Source organism: Drosophila innubila (assembly GCF_004354385.1).
Source record: "Drosophila innubila isolate TH190305 chromosome 2L unlocalized genomic scaffold, UK_Dinn_1.0 4_B_2L, whole genome shotgun sequence".
NCBI lineage: Eukaryota > Metazoa > Arthropoda > Insecta > Diptera > Drosophilidae > Drosophila > Drosophila innubila.
Genome location: NW_022995372.1, coordinates 7,244,227 through 7,265,008, shown reverse-complemented (window position 1 = coordinate 7,265,008; position 20,782 = coordinate 7,244,227). Strand labels below are relative to the sequence as shown.

General features: G+C 36.5%; 1 protein-coding gene across 4 annotated transcripts; it reads right to left on the bottom strand.

Annotated features, from left to right (window-relative positions):
* Positions 1–21: 21 nt before the first annotated feature.
* On the bottom strand, positions 22–20,007 carry LOC117780241 (rho guanine nucleotide exchange factor 7). Of its 4 annotated transcripts, none has more exons than XM_034616687.1 (9): positions 19,455–20,007; positions 12,160–12,555; positions 11,667–11,867; positions 11,190–11,610; positions 10,325–10,567; positions 6,029–6,455; positions 5,162–5,392; positions 2,883–3,800; positions 22–844 (listed from the first exon to the last, which is right to left on the bottom strand). In XM_034616687.1, the coding sequence occupies exons 2-9, from the start codon at positions 12,495–12,497 to the stop codon at positions 651–653; spliced, it is 2,973 nt and encodes a 990-aa protein (XP_034472578.1). In that variant the 5' UTR covers positions 12,498–12,555; positions 19,455–20,007; the 3' UTR covers positions 22–650. The 4 variants fall into 4 exon arrangements, with proteins under 4 accessions (XP_034472578.1, XP_034472579.1, XP_034472580.1 ...); XM_034616688.1 differs by lacking the exon at positions 19,455–20,007 and adding an exon at positions 14,191–14,284; XM_034616689.1 differs by lacking the exon at positions 2,883–3,800.
* Between the last annotated feature and the right edge of the window lie 775 nt (positions 20,008–20,782).

Sequence of the window (20,782 nt, the reverse complement as noted above, 5' to 3'; positions counted from 1 at the left end):
AATTCATTTATACGCTCGACATAGTTATATATTTTTAATAATGTTTATTTTGTATACACTTGAATTAAATTTACTACAACATGTTTTGAGCGTTGTTTACGGTTTTTGTTTTAGCTTAAAATTTACTAAAAGGATTGGCACACGTTTTTAGAGTTTTTATTTTTACTAAGGCTATCAAAACTGCAATACTTGTACAAATCAATTACAAGTCTCCCGACAACGTAATGAGCTGTGTATGTTTCTACACATTGTAACCTACACAAATACAAAATTATACTTAAATTAATAGCTACAAATAGTTGAATGCAATGTGCCAACGGATTGCCTAGCTCAAAGATGAATTTATAATAAATATAAGAAAGATTAGATAGATAATGGCTAGACTGAAGCAGCTGCTCAACAAATTGTACATGCAGTTGGCGTATTGTCCCCAATGTCACTCACAAACTATAAAGTTATATACTTAAGCAATTTCTAAAGTCCATTTTAGTTACAATAATTAGTTTAGTTTTTTTTTTGGTTTATGATTTCTTTCTCATCAGCTGCCAAACAAAAAAAATATAGTGAAGATTTATAAATTTAAAGATAAAAGCAGCGGCGGCGGGTTATGTTGTGGTTCAGTGGGAATCCGTCTTGGTTCATTTACATAGTCAACACTTGGGCGTATTGGCTCCACTGCTGACGCTGCTCGTCTCCAGATGTTGCATCAACAGCTGTTGCAAGTCGGCACGCAACGCTCGCTCCTCGTTGATCTGCAGCTTGATCTGTGACATATCCAGTTGCATTTGCTTTATAGCGGTCCAAAGTTGCCTCAATGTCGGTGTCATGTCCTCGTTCTCAAGGCCTGCCATTTGATTCGGATACGGAATGCGATGTGATATACGGTAGTATGTGTGTTATAAGAAAAGTAAACGGGATAAACGGGAATACGATGTTAGTGTTATTGTGTTTAACTAGCACAAAGAGCGAATTAAAATTTATGAATAATGAGTAATGTGTATGAGTAGTATCAATGATGTGAGTTGGGTGTATATAGCTGCAAATTATATAATATCTCTTATATAATTTATAATAATGTGATCTACACTAAAATTAAATCATAAATTAATATTTTTTACATATCAATTAACAATTCTAATCTTAGTTCTTGAAGTGCAACAAATAATTTCATATTAAGGGGGTTTCAATAAATTATTTGACTAGAATATAAACAAATTATAAACTACTATCGATTGTTGTAATTTTTGTTGTTATGTTCATGTTATGTGAGTAGTATAATTATGTTCTTTTTTATTTATAATTAAACAAATACCAAACAGACACAAATACAAATGCAAATAGAGATACAAATACAAAATACAAAAAAAATTCTTTAATATAAATGATTTTATTTAAATTATGTTTTGATTTCGTTGAAATATTCGCAGAATTTAACGAATATAATCAATACAATACAAACGTATAAACGCATTTAATAATTATATTAATAATAGTTAGTTGGTAATTGTATTTGGTTAGACAACGTTTCACAAAACACTTACAGCTTACGTTCATTATATTCACATAATTTATTAATTAAATTTAACATAATATTGCACAACAATAATGTACTTTTCTTTTGATTTTTTTTATCTCTTCTTTTAGTTTAGTTTCTAGTTATTGCCAAGTGCTTGACTAACATTTAAAGCGTTTCAAATGTTTTTTTTTTTTTTTTTGATTACACATACTTTTGATTCAATCTAATTTAATCAATATCTTTTTTCCTTTTTTCATATTTTTTGCTAGGCAGGTAACAAAGGAACCTTCACTGGAACCACCAAATTGTCACAAATAAACATCTTCTCTATATAGGTAACTATTATTTAAGCTATGGCAAATCATGTATATTAAGTCACAAATATATATAGTATATTTAGTAAACGGTTTATAGCAAACTTGTTGTTCCGTAAAAAGCCATGGACGGAAAATGTAAAAGCCTCGCTAAATTGCTTACTAGTTATAAGGTTCATTTAGCATGAGGAACCAGCTGCAGTTGCACTTCAAGTACGAGTAACTAATTTCAAGTGGGGGCAAGTAATCGGCGGCATGCTACTTTAAGTACTTAGTACATACAAGTTTAACCTACAAGTATCCAAATATTCAATTTTCATAGCTAAGTAGTCTTTTTTTGGCTGAGTCTTTCTTTTTTGTATCTAGTTTACAGATCACTCTACTTACAATTAGTATATGTACTAAAAAAGAAATAGTTAAAAATAACACAAATACGCACAGTTAAAATTGAACAGATCTGTAGAGTACGATCAATAAATATTTTTAAAATAATCGACTTAATCTATTTCTTTTAGTTTTCATCTTTTTAATACATTAAAAGCTCGAAATTCAATTAAAACGGAAATACTTTCCAATAATATCAACGTTTAAATATTATTAATTTAAATTGAAGAACCATCATATAGTTAAATTAAGTGTTTTCTTTTACAAGTAGCTTTACAGATCTGCTTAAGTTGTAATAATTAATATGCACACAGAAACTAGAGCTAGTTCGCCAGTTTTGACTTGAAGATTTAATTGTTTAAGAACTGTTGGCATTTTTTTTATGTTATATGTATTTTTTGAAGCATTTAGCAACAACAAATGAAGCTAGAAATAATTAAGTATTTATATAGCAGCCATAACTGCAGAGCGGGCGCATTCAAAGCAAAGCGAGCGTTGTGGCAGCAACAACAGCAGGCGACAGCAATGAATGCCTTGCATACAACACGGATATGAAGCTGATGCTCGTGTGTGGAGCTCTGAAATGAGGACATGCCACAGCCACAACCACACACACAGAGTGACTCAGAGATGGTTGATTTTGCGCCATTGCTTCATGACAAAATTACCGCAACACCAGCTACCCGATTGCCTTTTAGTTCCATCCGGATTCAGTTCCAAGTTGCCAGCATTTCCATCATTATTATTTCGATTGGTGGCGCCGCCATTGCGCAACAGAGAGGTGCAACCATGTTCGCCACGTTCCACATCGCTGTCATCGGATCTCTCGCCACCAGCCAATTGTGGTGTACTGCGTTGCAAGGTGCTTGTCCTCAATGCACCGCCACAGTTCATCAGGTAACCTGCCCCAAATCCAGCATAACGATGTGATGTTGATGTCTCAAAGGAGCGATTGAGGCGTCTATCATAGAGACCAGGATGTGCACTGCCGCCAGGATTTGGTTTCACAATCGTTGTTGTGGTGTTGTAGCTGCTGCTGCCCCCACCTTGATAGCATTGTTGAGCCAGCAACTTGGGTGACGGTTTGTTCTTGCGCGGTAACAGGGGAGAGGTGCAGACATTGTCATAGCCAGAGCCAAAACCGCTCTTCAGGCGATTCAATGATTTGCGTGTGGCACGCTCCTCCGACAATGCCCGCTGATAATCCTTAATGCTGGGCGTGCCACCTGCTGCCCCAGTTAGTGAATAGCGTTGAGCAGGTGCAGCATTTAGAGAGGATCCCACTGAGCTGGAGTACAAATTGAAACTATTGGGACTCGCCTCACGCCAAATGAAAGAAGAGTTCAAACTGCCAGCTGAATGTTGGCGTGATTGCTGTTGTTGTTGTTGTTGTTGTTGTTGTTGTTGTTGCTGGTGGTGGTGATGTTGCTGCTGTTGATGTTGCTGTTGATGTTGCTGCTGCTGTTGATGTGTAAATTGCGTTGCATTGACTATAAAAGGCAGTTGCGGATTGGAGGTCGAGAAGGTTTTGCTCGTTTTCAGTTTGCCACCACGGATGGGCAAACAGGGTGTCCAGGGCTGCAACGCTACACAGGTTCAAGTTGAAGTTGAGGTCGAGATTGTCATTGTTGTTGGATTGGCAGAGGCGTGAAAGACAAAGAGAGAAAATGAAGATATTTGAAGAACGAAAAACGAAAACACCAACAACGACAACAAGAAACCGAAAGAAAAAAATCAACAAATTAGAAAACCAATTAATATGGACACCAAAAGACAACAGCAACACGGTAAAGCAGAGGTAAAATGACAGCATGTAGGTGTCGGTGTGTGGGGTGTGTGTGGAGTGTGTGTGGAGTGTGTGTGGAGTGTGTGGAGTGTGTGGAGTGTGTGGAGTGTGTGGAGTGTGTGGAGTTTGTGGAGTGTGTGTGTGCTTCAAAAAATGAAATGAAACCAATCCAGAAAAAGCAGGAAAACAATTTGTGGAAAAGGTGAAAGCAAGGATGAAAAAAAACCACAACCAAAGGGGAAATACGAGCTAGTCCAATAAAACAAAACTGAACATGGAGATGGAGAACAAAGGAGAACCTAACAATCAATCAGTATAGTATGTCTTAAAACTATGATGTATGTTTATGAATATGATAATGATTATGATATGTAATAATGATAGCAATAACTAAATAAATTAAACTGAGGTTTACATTTTTTAATGGGAATTTAACCAATTATTATATATTTATTATTAATAATAATATTATTATTATGATAAAGAGACCAAAAACATATTAGCATTAAAATTACAATTACAATTTAATAATTGATGATTTGAATAGCGCTTTTCATTCAATTGCTTAAACACAATTATTACACTCATAACTAATAATGCAAATTAAATAAAAACAAATATAAAATTTCATGAATTTCTAAGAAGTTCGTTGATTTTTCTTGTTGCTGAGCCACCAATTTCAGAATTTTTTTATTCTAAATCAAATATTAATATCCAATTAAACAATTTGTTATAGTTTTATTCGAGCGCCAAACAATTATCTATGCTTATCAACTAATACAATTTTAAAGAAACAATTCATTTTATTTATTTCAAGTTTTTTTCTGTTTATTGTTGTGAAACGTTTAACGAATTGTTAAAAATGAAACCAAACCAAACAAATTAAACATTCTTTTCTTATATTTTTTTTCTTGAGCAGCTTTTGTGCATTTAAGTGGGCGTGTGTCTGTGTGTGTGTGTGGGAGTGTTTGTGTATGTGTGAGGTAAAGCAATTTGGCCAAAAATTTTGTTTTATTTAATGATCAAACTTAGAAGGAAAACTTTAGTGTTTCCGTAAAACTCAAGTAGACGGCAAAGAAGGTAAAAGTAAACACAAATAAATTTTCTATAAGTAGCATCGTCCTCGCTAGACGTAGCACATGGGTGATCGTCGGAACTTACCGGAGTGTATGGTGTTCCGGGCGCTGTTCTGATAGGCGGCACAGTATCCCTCAAAGACGCGCAACACGAGGGCATCCTCCTCGAATGTGGGCTGATTTTTGCGACCGCTGCAGTAGCTGGACAGGGCATTGTTAGAGCTGCCGCCGGAACCGGAACCAGAACCACTTGACGCATTTAATAGACTGGGTCGCAATGGCGGTGTGGGACGTAAACAGCTGATGGTCCAATTAGCTGGAAATATATAAAACAAATGTGGTTAGCTCTCGGATTACCTGATCAAATTTTCGACAAATAATAAGAATGCCAAAATATATCAAAAAAAATTATGGAATCACAAGAAAAAGCAAAAGCAGCTGAGGAAATATTAATTAGAGAACTAAAAAAAAAATTTTTAATTAAAAAAAATGTATAGCACATAATTCGAAATATACTAAAATGAGCTTTTAATAAAGAAAAAATAAAACAACATTTTTAAACTTGAATGCGGAAATAATTATAAGAATATTTAAATTAGAAAAACAAATTGGTATACGTATAACAAAAACTAAGAAAATGCGATATCAAAAAATGTTTAATTCTTTTTTTATTTATTTATAGTGATTTATCGTGACATTTTTTCTACTTCTGTTTCATATTTGGCTCAAGTTACAGAAATATTCAGATATAAATAAATCTAAGCCGGAGTAAGAATACTAAATTTTATCTAATATTAATGAAAAAGTGTAGTTCCGCTTTTTACATGAATTTTCTAGATGTTGCTTTTCTTTTTCATACTTTTTATTGTGAGTTTAATTAAGTGTCTTTCTATTACTAACCCAAAAGTATTGAGAATTCGTAGTACTGAGAGTTGCATAAATCAAGACATACCCTTTGTGCTTCCTTTCCTTGCGTTTGGCGCCGCCGCTGCCACCGATGCCGCCGCTGCTGCTGCTACCGCTGCCTGAATTGCCGCCTGACTGCTGCTTTCCGTGGCTGCTACCGCTGCTGTCTTGTTGTTTGGTGTCGGGACTAAACTTGATTTGTGGCTTAGAGCCCCCAGATGACTTGGTAGACTTGGTGGTTGTGGTGGATGCAGTAGATGTTGTGGAGGCTGAGTGTGCGTGTATTGGTTGTAGCTGAGGTGATGATTGAACGACAGGCTCCGTTTGTGTTGTGACATCGCAGTAGCTGCATTCACAAGCGTCGTTCCCGCCAGCTGTTGCTGTTGCTGATTGCTGCTGAGCGGCGGCACTGGCGGCGTCTGATTGCGACTGCCGGGCGGCAACAACAGACTGTGGCTCGATGGCGGAGACATCTGTTCGAAGAAATAAGAAATGAATACGAAAAGAACACACAATTAGTTTCAGTTGATTTAACATTATACGATCAATGAGGATCAATCAATCTTGGCAGCTGTCAGCAGCAACATCAGCAGCAGCAGCAGCAACAATAATAACAACAATAACAATGTACAGGCAACAAATCTGCAGTCCATCGGGCAGCAAAGCGCAGCAAGCAAATCAAATCGAATGAGTTTTGTTTTTTTATTTTCTTTTCGTTTTCGTTATGTAGATAAATGTTTTGTAATTCGTTTAGCTTTTTTTTGTAGACTTTTAAAATTTCAAACTTTAATTGTGCTTTTTTATATTTCTTATTTTTGGTTAGTGCGCGCAACGGTTGCAATGTGATTGTAGAAAAAGGAGGATGAGGAATGTTGAAAGGTATTCAATACAATTCACATTAACAGATTCAAATTGATCACTTTGCATATACTTTCTAAAATAATTTCAACTTTCCTTTACTAAAAAAATTTATATAATCATAAAATATGTCAAAATACAACAAAGTATTTCATACTAAAAGATTTGAACCCTTTTTTATGAACTATGATATTGTCTTAGCTATGTCGTGTGAAAATTTCAGCTTCCCAGGTCTTGCCGTTTTCAAATGTCTACTTAATAAATACTTTTGATTATTTTTTTGTAATAAAAATCTTAGATTGAGCTGTTCATATGAGTTAAGACTGCGAAAATGAGCTAGCTAACTTTCTTCTGCTGAAACTAAATATCAACTAATTAATATTAAATAGTTATTTATGTAATTTTTTCATAGAAAATAACTATCTCCATTCAAAATATATTTGTATTGAGTTACTTTAAGCAAGTTAACTAATTAAATGTTTGACAAATCTTTTTGGAACTTATATTCGAGAGGTAGTGCAATTTGAGTAACGTTATTTCAAACTGGTTGCAATCCAAAACATGTTAGTCAATTGCATGTTGAATTGAACTGAATTGGATGAATTGAATGCCTGATATGATTCTTTCAAATCTATTGAATGATTAAACAAATTTTGTGGCATGCTGCACATTTTGCCAAATTAGAAAATGAAAATATGTGAATGTATGGAGAGTGTGGAAGTGGATGTGGAAAAGTGAGCAAAACGAATGCACAAAACAATCAAACGAAACGGAAACACGTGCACAAGAGAGCCGTGCACATGCCGCCTGGATTGCGAGCTTTTTGGATTAGCCTGAGGGCGGGGAGAGATCTGTGACAGATCTGGGATTGAATTGTGGTTCAACATATCCAAGCGACGTGTGTCACGGCGGCTCACTTCGGTTTGCTTGCCTTCTTCGGTTGCTAAAGCTACGCGTGCCGCACAAATGGGACAATCGAGCGACGAGGAATAAGATGTCTGTGCCGCAAATGCATCACGTGCCGCCGAGAGACGCAAAGCAGCTGAGACAGCGGCAGCTGATGGTCTTCGTATGTTCTCCAGATCTCCACTGCATATGGGACAATTGGAGCAGGTGGATGCTGTTGTGGTGGTTGTATTTGTGGTGCTTGTCTCGGTGGATTCCGCACAATTGTGGCATAGGGAGCAGTAGATGGCACCCTCACTGAATCCACTCGCACCCAGCGAACAATAGCAGCTGGAACAGATTGATCCCAGCGAGCAATTGGAATCTTTGCTGCCGCTCGCTTTCGTCGACGGCAAACGTTTATTATACGCACTGGCAATGCCGCGTAGCACCTCTGGAGGCAGTCGCTCCTTTTTCCACCAATGGGCATACATGCCCGACCTGAACGTGGGCCTTGGCTGGCCGGAATCCTCATTCAACTGGTCCGCCGAGCAGCTGCCACTGAAGAGCAGCTCGTTTGTGGCATGAATGGGCGTGGCACGTGTTGTTTCATCCATTGAACTGGAGGCCAGAAAAATACTTTTTGTATTGATTTGGAAATGTGTGGGATTTGTGGGCGTGGCGGGCTCCACTGGCTCGGATGGAGATGGCTTTGATTGATCCGTTTCCACCTCCTCTTGAGTTGCTTCTGGCGTCAAGAACTTCTCCCGGAACATGCCGCAGACATCAAAACGTCGCTCCGGCTCCACATGATCGAGCACATCGTGACCACAACACTCGAGATTGGGTGGATCTGGAGAGGCAATGGTGCAGCTGCCGGCCATGCCGCTATCGCTGGAACGTGGACTCGGACACTGTGAGTTCTCACAGCAGCGACACTTGCAATCGTTGTGGAGTTGATCTCGTTTGCCTGGCGTGGTATTTGAAGGTGGCGCAGGAGCCGGAGCAGCTGCCGGGCGATTATTCATCTGCAGGTATTGATAGCTTATGCAGCGTCTAATGGAATCCCTTTGGTTTTCAGTTGGCTGTCGCTTCCCACTCTTTGCCTCGATGCAGAGTTCGTTGCTGGAACTGCTGCGTATTGCGGGTTCATTTCGTGCGTTTCCCGTGGAGGGACTGTCACTTTTGTGGGACACACGTTGCTCTCTTAGCTGCCCTTCCTGCTTCTGTCCGACTGCCTCCTCGAAATTGTAGAGCAGCTCCGCCTGCAGCTGATCCGGCGCGGTGCGACAGGCAGCTGGCAAATCCATGGAACTCGCATGCACACAGTCCTCCTGCTCGTTTAAGATCTTTGCATCGATACTTTGATTTTGCGTCTCGTGGCGTTCACGCCAGGTGGGCACATACACCTCCGTATCCACGCAACGATTGAAGCGATTGCCCACAAATATGCTGGGCATGCTGTGCCGCTCGGTGGGTGAACCTGCCAGCTGTGGTGCAGCTGGTTGCTTCACTGCCTTCGTCTCACCATGAACGTGACCGAGACTGAGATCATCGTGCATATTGGCCAAATTCTCGCAGGCCATAAAAGCGCCACCCAAACGTGCACCATACATGGAACTGGCATCGGAACTTTGTTGCTGCAACGTTGCTGGATGGTAGACAATTGCTGAAGGCAGCTCATCCTCCAGTTCATCCTCCTCCACAAAGTTGGTGATGCTGGAACCACCCAGATTAATGGTGGCTGTCGAAGTGTGCACACTGGAGTTTCTCTCTGTTGATTTTCTGGCCAAAGCACGCAATGCTCTGGAGCCAATAACAAGGGATTCCTTTTTAAGCTCGTGCTGCACAAGCAGCTCATCGGCATCCAAGGAGTCCAGCTTGATTAGATTTATTGATGAACTGTGACGCTGCCGCGTGCCATGATCCACAAAAGTGCCCGTAGAATTGCATGTGGATTCCACCGGACGATTCTGATAAAATTTCACATATTCAAATGGATCCGAATTGCAACTACGCAGATATTCGTCATCATAGTCATCCTCATAGCTCTCCGAATCCGTGGGCAACTCAAAGGCATCCTGACGCTCCAGTTCCGATTGTGAGGATGCCGTTGTTTCCTCCACATTGGCATTGATATCCTTGAGCAACTTGGCGGTTGCCTTGTGGCAACGTTTCTTGCGCAACGCAATCCGCTTGAGATCGATGCTCTGACGCGCCTGTGGATACAATAGCATCTTCACAATGGCCGTTCTCAGACGACCCGCCTTTACGAGCCGAGCAAAATGTGCACTGAGATTCGCATATGGCGCTGTGGGCGGATAATTACTTGGCGGCAATGTGATGCGAAATGTTGGAAGATGTTGCTGCTGTGGATGCTGTGGATATTGTGGATGCTGCTGATTGTAGTAGGCGCACAGCGAGAATCGTGTGCAATAACCACGCGCGTCCAGATGCTGACTGAGCTGCCAAGTTCATCAATATACATATGCACATATATATATGTTTATTTTTTTAATTTTTCGTTATTTTTTTTTTAATTGTGAAACAATTGTAATAGCTTTAAATTTGATAATTATTATATAAACAGAAAACTTACATGCGCTGCATTTAATTGGCCACCGATCGAGGAGTTGCTCAAATTGCTCAGCTGTCTCTTGATGCCCATGGGCAAACTGGGATTGTTGGCATTCAGCAGCTCCACCCATTTGTTGGCCTCATTGGGACCCTGACAGACCGCCACAATGCGCTCAATTAGCGGACTGCTTATCTCAAAGGCATTTTTAATGGCATCCGTGTCCTCCAGGCGATTCACAATGATGCCCGTCAGTGGTAATTTACCCTGCAAAGGAACGAGTTAATAAACGAGTCATTACGCGAAAGTCGATTTTCCGACTGTTAGAAGCACGTTAAGTATGTACAAAATAATTGTTTTAATTAATGGTATAAAAAAAACTGCATACTTTGAAAAACTCAAGTCCATCATAACTACTACATCTACATAATACTTATATGATCTAAAAGCGATTAAGTATAAGTAAATAAATAAATTATTAAAAGGAAAAATAATAATAACATAAAATGTTCACCACCACAACAAGCTTTATATCAACAACTGCAGGTGTTGTGGGATTTTTCCAGATTTCAGATTCAGAGTGCGAAGAAGAGCATTTTAGAATTAGGAAAACACTCGGATTTCTGTGGAAATAGTTCGTATCTGTACAATAGATTTGGATACTCCAGCTCTTATAGTTTAAGTGCTAGACGCTTTGATTCAATTACATCGAGTTCATAAAAGTCTGGTAGCTCTAGCTCTTAAAATCTCTGATATACCTATATATACTTAGACTAGATCAATTTGGCCTTTAATGCTGATATAAAATATATATCTTCCACGGCCAATTTCATACAACACGAGTCTCGGGTATAATGCTCTTTAAAGTCTGAATCTTTTGCATGCTCACCTCATAGATAAAGGCACTCATGCGCTGGCTAACGCTCAGTATGAGCAGCGTTTGTGGAAAGAGTACAAAGTAGCGATCCCGATGATCAGCGCCGACAGCCACACTGCCCATGTGTATGATATCCCCCAGTGTGCTCAGCTCCTGACCCTGCCAGTTACGCACTGGACCAGTTAACACCTGCAATTCCAGCTCCTTCTGACGCCGTGTGGCCGAGCAAGTCGCTGCAATATCCTTGTAAACGGCCACACTGCGCTGTGTATCCCCACGATCCGGATGACAGCTCTCCATGTGCCGCTCCAGCTCCTGCAGCATGGCTGAGTACTTGTCGAGGCGTCGAAATGGCTTGGAGAGACCTGTTGTAAGCACCAGCAAACCCGGCGTAGCTGCACCCTGACGCTCCATATACTTTTCCAGCTCATCCCTGAAATAAAAAGTTAAATCAGTTTGAGAGTTAATGCACCTCTAGCGAAAACTCACTTGTATTTGTCCAGTATGACTATGGCCTTGGGATGAGCGGCACAGTAGGCTTGGTGCACCTTCTTCATCAGCGGTGCACTGCCCAACAACAGTTTACCCACACGATCATTGCACTCCTCGATCTGTGTCAGAAGATCCTCATGGGTGCGAACCACCTCCACAAAGTTGCACATGAGCTGCGCATACTCATCCTGGCTGAGTCTATAAAAAGCGTAAGATTTAGATTTGAATTTATTATTATTATTATTATTATTAATTATTTTTAATTTTAAATGAAAAAAAAAATGTTAATTTTTCGATTTAAATTAAAAGTTAACTAAATAATAATTGGACTTAAATTTGATATAATAATCATTTACTAACTATTACTTTAAATTTTATTTTTATTTTTCAAATTGAATTGTCACATATTTGTCACAAAAATTAGTATTTTAATAGTTGGCACACATATATTTATTTTAATAAATGTTATTAACTTAAGAAAAATACTCACATTTGCGTCTGTTGCATGGGCTCCAGGAAATTCTCGAGCAGACCTTGTAGCTCGGCGACATGGGCACGCTCCGAATCGAGCAGATCCTTGAGCACCAGTGAACGATTCTCTTGAATCTCCTCAGGCGGTCGTATGGTCTCTGTGAGTGGCAGTTGGGCCTTGTACTCGTTCACATAGTTGCTGGGAAACCAGCCAGTCTTATCATTCAATGTACCCTCCCACCAGCCGCCATCCTCGCGCTGTGTCACCGTTATCAGGTCACCTTTCTGGAAGCACAACTCATCGTTGTTGCTGCCCATAAACGAGTACTCGGCCCGCACAATCAACGGTTGATCCATATTGACTGTGGCTCCAGTTCCTCCGACTCCTTTCAAACTCTGCTCTGTTTTGCTTCAACTGAAAAATTAAATTAAATTAAGAAAATAAATGAGATTGAATTGAAATTAAATTGAATGAAATTTTTATTTTAGCCTCTACATAAAGAATAGAATTGAAATTAATATTTATCTGAAATTGAATTAAAAATTTAATTGTTGTGTGTTCTTTATTATGAAAAGAAATTGAAATTAAATTCAATGTTTTAAACATAAATGTCACGCCCCAGTAACTTGTACTCGTTGAACCATTATTAAGTTTTGGTTTATTTTAATAAAATAAAAACTAAAATAAGTGTGAGAAATTTCTGTCAAACTCTGCTATAAGTTGCTCTATCAACAAAGTTGTTAAATCAAAAAAAAAAAAAAACTTAAATTAAATCTAATCAAATCATTTGTTGAACTTGAAATATCAACGCGTGCAAGTAAGAAATTGTTCAATGAAATATACATACACACAAGAATAAAAAAGATGTATCTGAAAATATTCCCACACGAATCTAATCGATGCGGATCGTCATCGTCGTTCGCTGTTCGTTAACGTGATGAAAATTCCATTCGCTTTTAGTGCTCACAAAACATTATTATAGCCAAAAACATTTAGGAAAACATCTGTTCGCTTCTTTTTTGCCAAGAATCTCAAATCTCGCGTGCTTCAAAGACATGTTCCTTGACATTTTTCGTTCAACAATATATAACATCATTGGGACAAGTGTCTGGAAAACGCGTGCAATCGTTTTCAGTTTTTTTCAGATCATAACAATCGATGGCCAAGGTCAAAACATTAAAAGCATTAGGAAACTTTTTGCGATTACGAAATGCTGCAATATTTTTTAAAGGCAATAAGGAGTAAAATATTGTATTTATCAAAATGGTATATAAATCATAAACAACGCGCCTTGCCATGTGTTTCACAAATTTACGATCACTGTTTTTACGATATGTTCTAAAATTTGTTTATAAGATGACAAGAGACCTTCAAATAACGATTAGCGGAAGATTGATTTTTTGATAATTCTTCAATGTGTGAACAAGCTCTGATTAGATTAGAAACATTTTAACTATGCTAACAATATTTCTAGGTGATAAATGTATATGAATATCTGTTATATTCTCAGAGATCGTCAAACGTTTTAACTTATGTCTATAAGTACATATAAAAAAGAAAAATGTTTGAAATTCTTTAAGATTTTTCTAGAGTTTTAAAAATATTTTAAGCATATATGTACGTTAAAGAAATTCAAAAAAATATATGGATTCCTAAAGAGTGTAAAAAATAAAAATAAGTGATTCCCATGTGTTTCCCAAATTAATTTACTATCCAGATGAAAATGTAAAATTTATTGAGCCAAATTTTTTTTCGGATTGTTTGCAAATTTTCGGAATATTCTATGAATACGAAAATTTGCAGATGAATCAAGTGATAGTTGTTGTTTGCTTCAATGAATAACCGCACAAATATGAAAAAAAAAAAACATGTTTTTTATTTCGCCAAAAATCCGTTGGCAGCCCAAAAATAACAAGCGACGAAAATATAAATCTTGACGTGCCGACTTCCCATATGCCAATGGAAATCAGGCGAGATCTAGTATATATATATACATACAAGATACAATATGTATGTATGTACATAATAGGTAGACACTTGCCAAAATACCTTAAAATTGTGGCCATTACAGGAGGAGAGTTCCTCAGACTTTTCGGCTGCAATTTATCGTTTAGTTGGAGAATTATTTGTCAGACAAGGTCACGTTTTGAGAGAATCACGTTAGTGTTTGATAAATCACACATAGACACATATATTAATATGCTTAGATATTTGTATATCTATCGTTTCTTATATATACTTTGTTCAACCATCAATTGTTTTACGAATTATTCGCCGTTTTTCGCCTTTGGTTGCACCGCACACGTTCATTGCTTCCACGAAACTGCGACACGGCATTGGCGACACTCACGAGCCACAAAACGCGGACAAAAAAATATAAACCGAATTTTCACGGCTTTCCCCATTCTCTCTCTCTCTCTCGGTCTCTCTTCCTCTCTGTCAGCTTTTCTCTCTCTCTCTACTAATGATCGCGATACTTAACAAAACATACGTACTTATATATAGACTCTATATATGACCGGATACAGCGCATATTTTTGTGAAAAACACATATGACAAACGAGAGAATCGGCATCAGAATACGTTTGGGAATGGATTGGGTTTATCACATAATGGTAAAGGGGTGTGCGGGGGGATTAGACAAGTGCATGGCGCTGTTCAAGCAGTTAGCGGGGAGGTCTCTACATTATTTTTCTTTTCATTGAGAAATATTCTCATGTTTTTTTTTCATTCTTTTATGGTTGTTGTTCTTTTGTTTTGAAAAAATCCACAAAAATATTTGCTCAGCATATGCAAATAAAATTGAGAAAATACAATATACAGTTGACATCATTAGAACTTGGAATATGCGCCATTTTAATGGGCTTAGTAATCGTCGATGAACGATTAAATATTATAGTAAATGTATGTGGAAATCTTTGAAAAAATTTAGAATAAATTCACCTGTTCCACTCAGTTTGGTAATTTTTTTGTCAATGCTTAAATTATAAAGAAAACTATGAATATGTAAATCAGGTTTAATGCAGAAGAAAGACGATTTTCAAAATATTAAAAACAAAAAGTGTAATAAAAATGATTCATAATTTTAAAAAATTTGTTAATCTTTCCTGATGAAATATTGAAAGCAGATTTAAATTTAATTTTGTTTCTGAACAAAAAAAATCATTGAAAACCTAGAAGTTATACGAATTTCAATTTAAATATTTTCAAATCCTAAGGAAAGATATATGTATTTAGATCTACATCTAAATACATCTAAATATTGTTAGTGTCTCCAAGAATATGCTAATTCTTGAATAGGTCTTGTTTCTAACCGCAAATTGTTCAACTAACCCTGAAAAAATATATCGTAACATCCACGGACGGGAGAGGGACACAGAAAACAATCAAATAAAATATATGTTGCATTTCAACGCAGCTCATCATTGTGCATGGTCGTAACGACAGATAAAATGATGCAAGCAGAGGTCATGCCACAAAGCACACAGAGAAGGGAATCAAAGCCAACGTCTCTGTCGCAGTCGCAGTCGCAGTAGCTGCGATGCCAACAACCATTTTTAATTAATTCATTAAACTTGCGCATGCCGCCGACGGCGACAGCAGCAGTTGGAGGAGGCATCCATACACACACACACACACATATACACACTTTCCCCTACATAGAAATTAAAATCTGGTCATACTTATAAACAATCTGTCGCTAAAAAAAATCTCGGTTCTGATGTCAAATAATTATAATGATGCTGCAGCAACAGCATCCGGAAATGCGCAATTTGACAAGGGAAATTTTCATTTTCCTTTCGTCTTTTTTTTAATTTTCAGAACTGCATATCGAAAAACACAGTAAAGTGTAAAAAAAAAAAAAAACAGAAACTGTCGAATGAAGAGCAATTGAAAAGGTGTAAGGAAATTGCGGCTGCGATTGGATAGCAGCAAAAATCAAACGTAAAAGTAAATGTAAAATTGTATACAATAAAAATAAAAACATTTCGGTTTTCTACTCTCAGATATCGTCACAGTGCATAGAACAACAGAAAAGCCAAAGAAAATAAAGCAAAGTCAGAAAAGAAAATATATACAACTTGTAGAAATTTGTAAGAGCAGGGTGACGAATTTGTGATACCCTTGAGGACTGGATCTTATCTATGGCACTTAGAAATTAATAATCAGAATATAGAGATGAGATTTGATGAAATGTTGTCAAATTACTGCAATTTTGTATTTTTTTTTTTTTGATTAAAAAAAAATAAATATGCTATATAAAGACACAAACTGAAAAGCAAGAAACTGTACAAGATTTCATCAAAACATTCGAATTCTCAGCTCGATATGGCTGAAAAAAAATATAAAAAAAAAAAACATAAAAAAGTTTTGTTTAAAATATTACATGTGCTATAGGATAACTAGACTACCTTCTCCAAGTGTATTAAAAAACTACAAACCGAATTTATTCAGTTCGAGAGCTAGTAAAATCTTGTCATGACTGGTTTCGAATCCAATGTCGATGCTGAGATTTAAGATGGGCACTTGAGATGCATTTTGTTGTACGTTCCGAAGATATATGGCCATAATATAATTTGATTGCATCTCATCTCTATTTTTACACACACATGTGCCCACTTCTAAGTGGAAGTTCATTTTGTCTTGTCTACTCTTTAATGTTTTCATCTTCATCTGTTGTTATTGTTGTTGCAGTTGAAAGAGAAACGTGGGCGAGCAGCTTATAATTTGTACAGAACATCGGTGAATATCGAATTGCTAACTCAATGTGGCATATTTCGTATCGCATCGACAAAAATGAGGTCAACAACAAATAGCAGAAAACAAATATTTCGTTTGCTTTGCATTCAACCACAAACTGAAAGTCCCAGGCATGAAATACCAACTGATTATGCCCTGTACATACAGCGATAATGGTAATATGTGCTTGAGGAAATTTACTTTAATGAATGATCGATTGAATTAACTTCTTATCCTATTAAAAAAAAAAACAAACTAAACGTATAAACAATAAAATAAAAACTCTCAAAACTATTTTAAAAACCGAGGGAAGAAACAATATTTTTCGCAAATGCTAAAGAAACTTGTAGTTGCTAACAGGGTATCTCTTAGTTTAATAATAGTTACGATTTGTCTTATTTTGTGTGTGTTTGAAACGTCTACATCTTAATGAAACGCCTTCATTAAAGAGCAAAACAAGAAAAAATTTCATAAAATCAGATAGTGCAAAGTTTTTTGTATGAAATATTTCTGGAATAATTACATACACTTTAAAAATTTTCTGATGAGACACAAAAAGTGAAAATGAAAAGTCAATGACATTTATTTTTGCGCAAAGAAAAACTCATCAAATTTCCCTATACTTAGTCCAGTATTTACGTCAAGCGTAATGCAAGAAATATAATATAGGTAAGTATATTTTGTTAATGAATTCATTTAGCATATTTACTTTTCTCTTTAAAGAAAATATCAATTAAAATATTTCCTAAAATAAAGCAGTGACTTCTAAAAGTCAAATGTAATATAAATGGATATTATCAATATATTATAATTTATTTTATATATTCTTGAAAAATTTGTTAAAATGCTCGGATTTTAAATTTTATCTTATAAGAGAAATATACGATAGTGTTTATCTTATAATTTACCTGTATTATAAGAATCCTTTATAAATCGTAGTAGTAAGTATCCTTTTTAGATATTTTTAGCCTATTTCCAGTAGCTTTATTTTTAATTATAAGTTCGAATTTTCAACTGCTTTCAATTCAATTTGTGCCAGAGGACATGCATAATTAAACACATTTCTTTTGGCAACTTTTATGTTTTTTTTTTTCAATTGGCATACTACAAGGACAGGCAGAAAACTGACTACACTTTGTGGATATGCCTTTGACTTGCCACAATCCTCAATCCCAAGGTGATTTTATTCTTTTCCGTTTTGGCAACAGTTCAAATTTTGGTCGTAACTTTTTGGGGTTTGTGTTGAAAACGTGCCGTGACTCGTTTCATGTCCTTTTTACCCAAAAGACAAACAAACACTTGCAAACAGCGTTGAAGGCGGCAATTGAACCCAACCTGGCTGACTGCTATTGACCCTATGGATTATGTGCAGCATAAGTGGCAGACACTTCAACCTTAGCACAGTGCAACAACTTCAGCTTGGCAATAAATAACGTTTGCCGCAACAGCAAGCACACATACAAACATACATATAAGAAAGCGTGCAAGAAATGTGTTGAAATTACTTTTTTTGCGCCCGCAGCTACACAGTGGTTAAATCGGCTAATATAGCGTTTCAAATTTTACAATCTCGAAATAGACTACTTTTCGAATCTTTGCGATTAACTTTACCTCATGTGTGGTAATTTGTTGGTCAATTTTAAGTATCGTTATTTATATAGTTGGGAGCTTATTAAAGAATTACAATAAGTAAAATACAATTGACCGTTTTTATAGATCAATAAAAATTATTTAAATTAGTTGCTTTTACTAACCTTTAAAGATTAAGACATAGATTAAGGAATATCTTGAAAACGGTTTACCATATTCAGTTAAGAAAACATTTTAGAGACGTAATTGTTCCCTTGGAAAAAAAATCAAAATTTTGAAAATCGCGAAACGAGGAGTAAAACTATGATTTTTTTTAACTTTCATTAATGGATAAAGTCGAAAATTCGATTAGTACCTGTAACTCAGCTCGCTGATGTGGAAAAATGGAGATCAGATTTGAAATCAGCGACCCCAAATTAGTAAAAAAAACTTCTATGCATTTCAAATCAACACACAAAAAGTTTAATTTTGTTCCCTTATGTTATTAGAAAAATTCAAATTTTTTTAATAAAAAATGTAATTGATTTAAAAAGTCAAGAAACAATTAAAAGAATAAACCAATTTTTTTTATTCAACTGAACAAAGGTTCGAACCCAAACCTTAAGTTCAGGGAGTATATAAGCCGGTTTGAGAACCGAACTTAAGTCTCGCTCTATGGCTCGAGCTGCCAAACTGAACCTTTACCAACATTTTTTATAAGCTAGTTTGACTGTTTTTCCCACTGTGTGCTGAGGGGGAGGGGAAAGCACGCAGAGGTAGACAGTGCAGCGCCAGCAGCAGCAGCAGCAATTGCTCTGCATTTGTCAAAGATATTTGTGCAAGTGTGTGTGTGTGTGTTTGTGGAGCTTGAGTGACGCATCAATTGAGTGAATGGGCGATGCCAGTGAACTCTCCCTTTGCAATAATAATAGTTGTGACTCATCTCCCGTTTGTCTAACTCTCTTTCTGTTTTGTTTATCATTCTAATTTTTCTAGTTACTTACCTTCAACTGTGTTGCAATTTAACAAACATTTGTTGCACCGTCTGTTGCTGTTGCTGCTGCTGCTGCTGCTTGTCGTCGTTCGTTGTATGTAATCGTTGTTGCAGTTGTTATTGTTGTTTTTTCGTTGTTCGTTTTGCACGCATAAAATAGACGGATGAGTAATGAGGTGGGACTCTTTTGCTCCTCCCCTCCCTCTCAAGCACACACACTTATTTTATTTGTTATGTTTTACTTTTTTGCTGGGCACGCGCATAAATATGACTAAAGCACGCGCTTTCACTTAATATACATATGTAAATACATACATAAAATACAAAAAGTGCTGTTTCGGTTTGGCAAGAGAATTTCTATTTCTGGGTCTCAACAGCGACGCGCACATTAGAAAAACACACTGGGGCAAACAAACACCGAGTCGTACGTCGCGCAATCGCCACCGTTGAGACAGACTACAAGATTTTCTATTCGTAGTAGTTGCGTATATAATTAAAAACCACTATTCATATGTTAAAACTAAATATACAATAATTTTCAGCAGCAGCGACTGAACATAAATAAACAGTGCATACTTATGTACTTTAAGTACAAAAAATCAAACCAGATCGGAAAATTTTGCAGGGTGGCAGCCTTCGACACCAGTGCTGCCAAGTAGGTGGCGCTTCTGCCATCTCATCTTAGCTCAAAAGTCATCATCACTGATCATAAAGTTTGCCACCACTGATAAAAATTGCAAATTTTAAAAATGCAAAAAACTCAATAAAAATTAATTAATTTGATGAAAATTAAAATTTTCAAATCTGACCAAATTTAAGGTAAACATTTTAATGAAGGCTCGAAGTTCATCAGCCCTTGGGAAAAGAAGTTACGAAATTTACTTCTAAAAAAAAAATTTCTATCAAAAAATCAAGAAAATTCTTAAAAAAATGTGCATAAATTTGTAAAATTCTAGAAAATAAAAAAAAAGTCTGAAAATGGGTAAAAAAAAAAATGAAAAATACCCAAATATGAATTGTGTTCACTGTTGCCAATTTAGCTATTGTAGCTAGTTCTGGATATTTTTAGAGTTCGTTTGCCCACAGAAACAAATTTAGATGCTTTGTGGAAACACTGTTTTGGCCCAAAGGCTGCCACCTACAGAAATTTCCCGATCTGGCAACTTGTTCTAATTTAATAAAAATAAAAATTCAGTTGCAACTTTGAAAATTTGACTAAATTGAAATTTTTCTTATTTTTGAAGCTAGAATTTTGAAAATTTTAGCAGAATTTTTGTTGGAATTTTCTCGATCTTATGAAATTTTTTTTCTTTTTTAGAATTTATTATTTACTTCTCT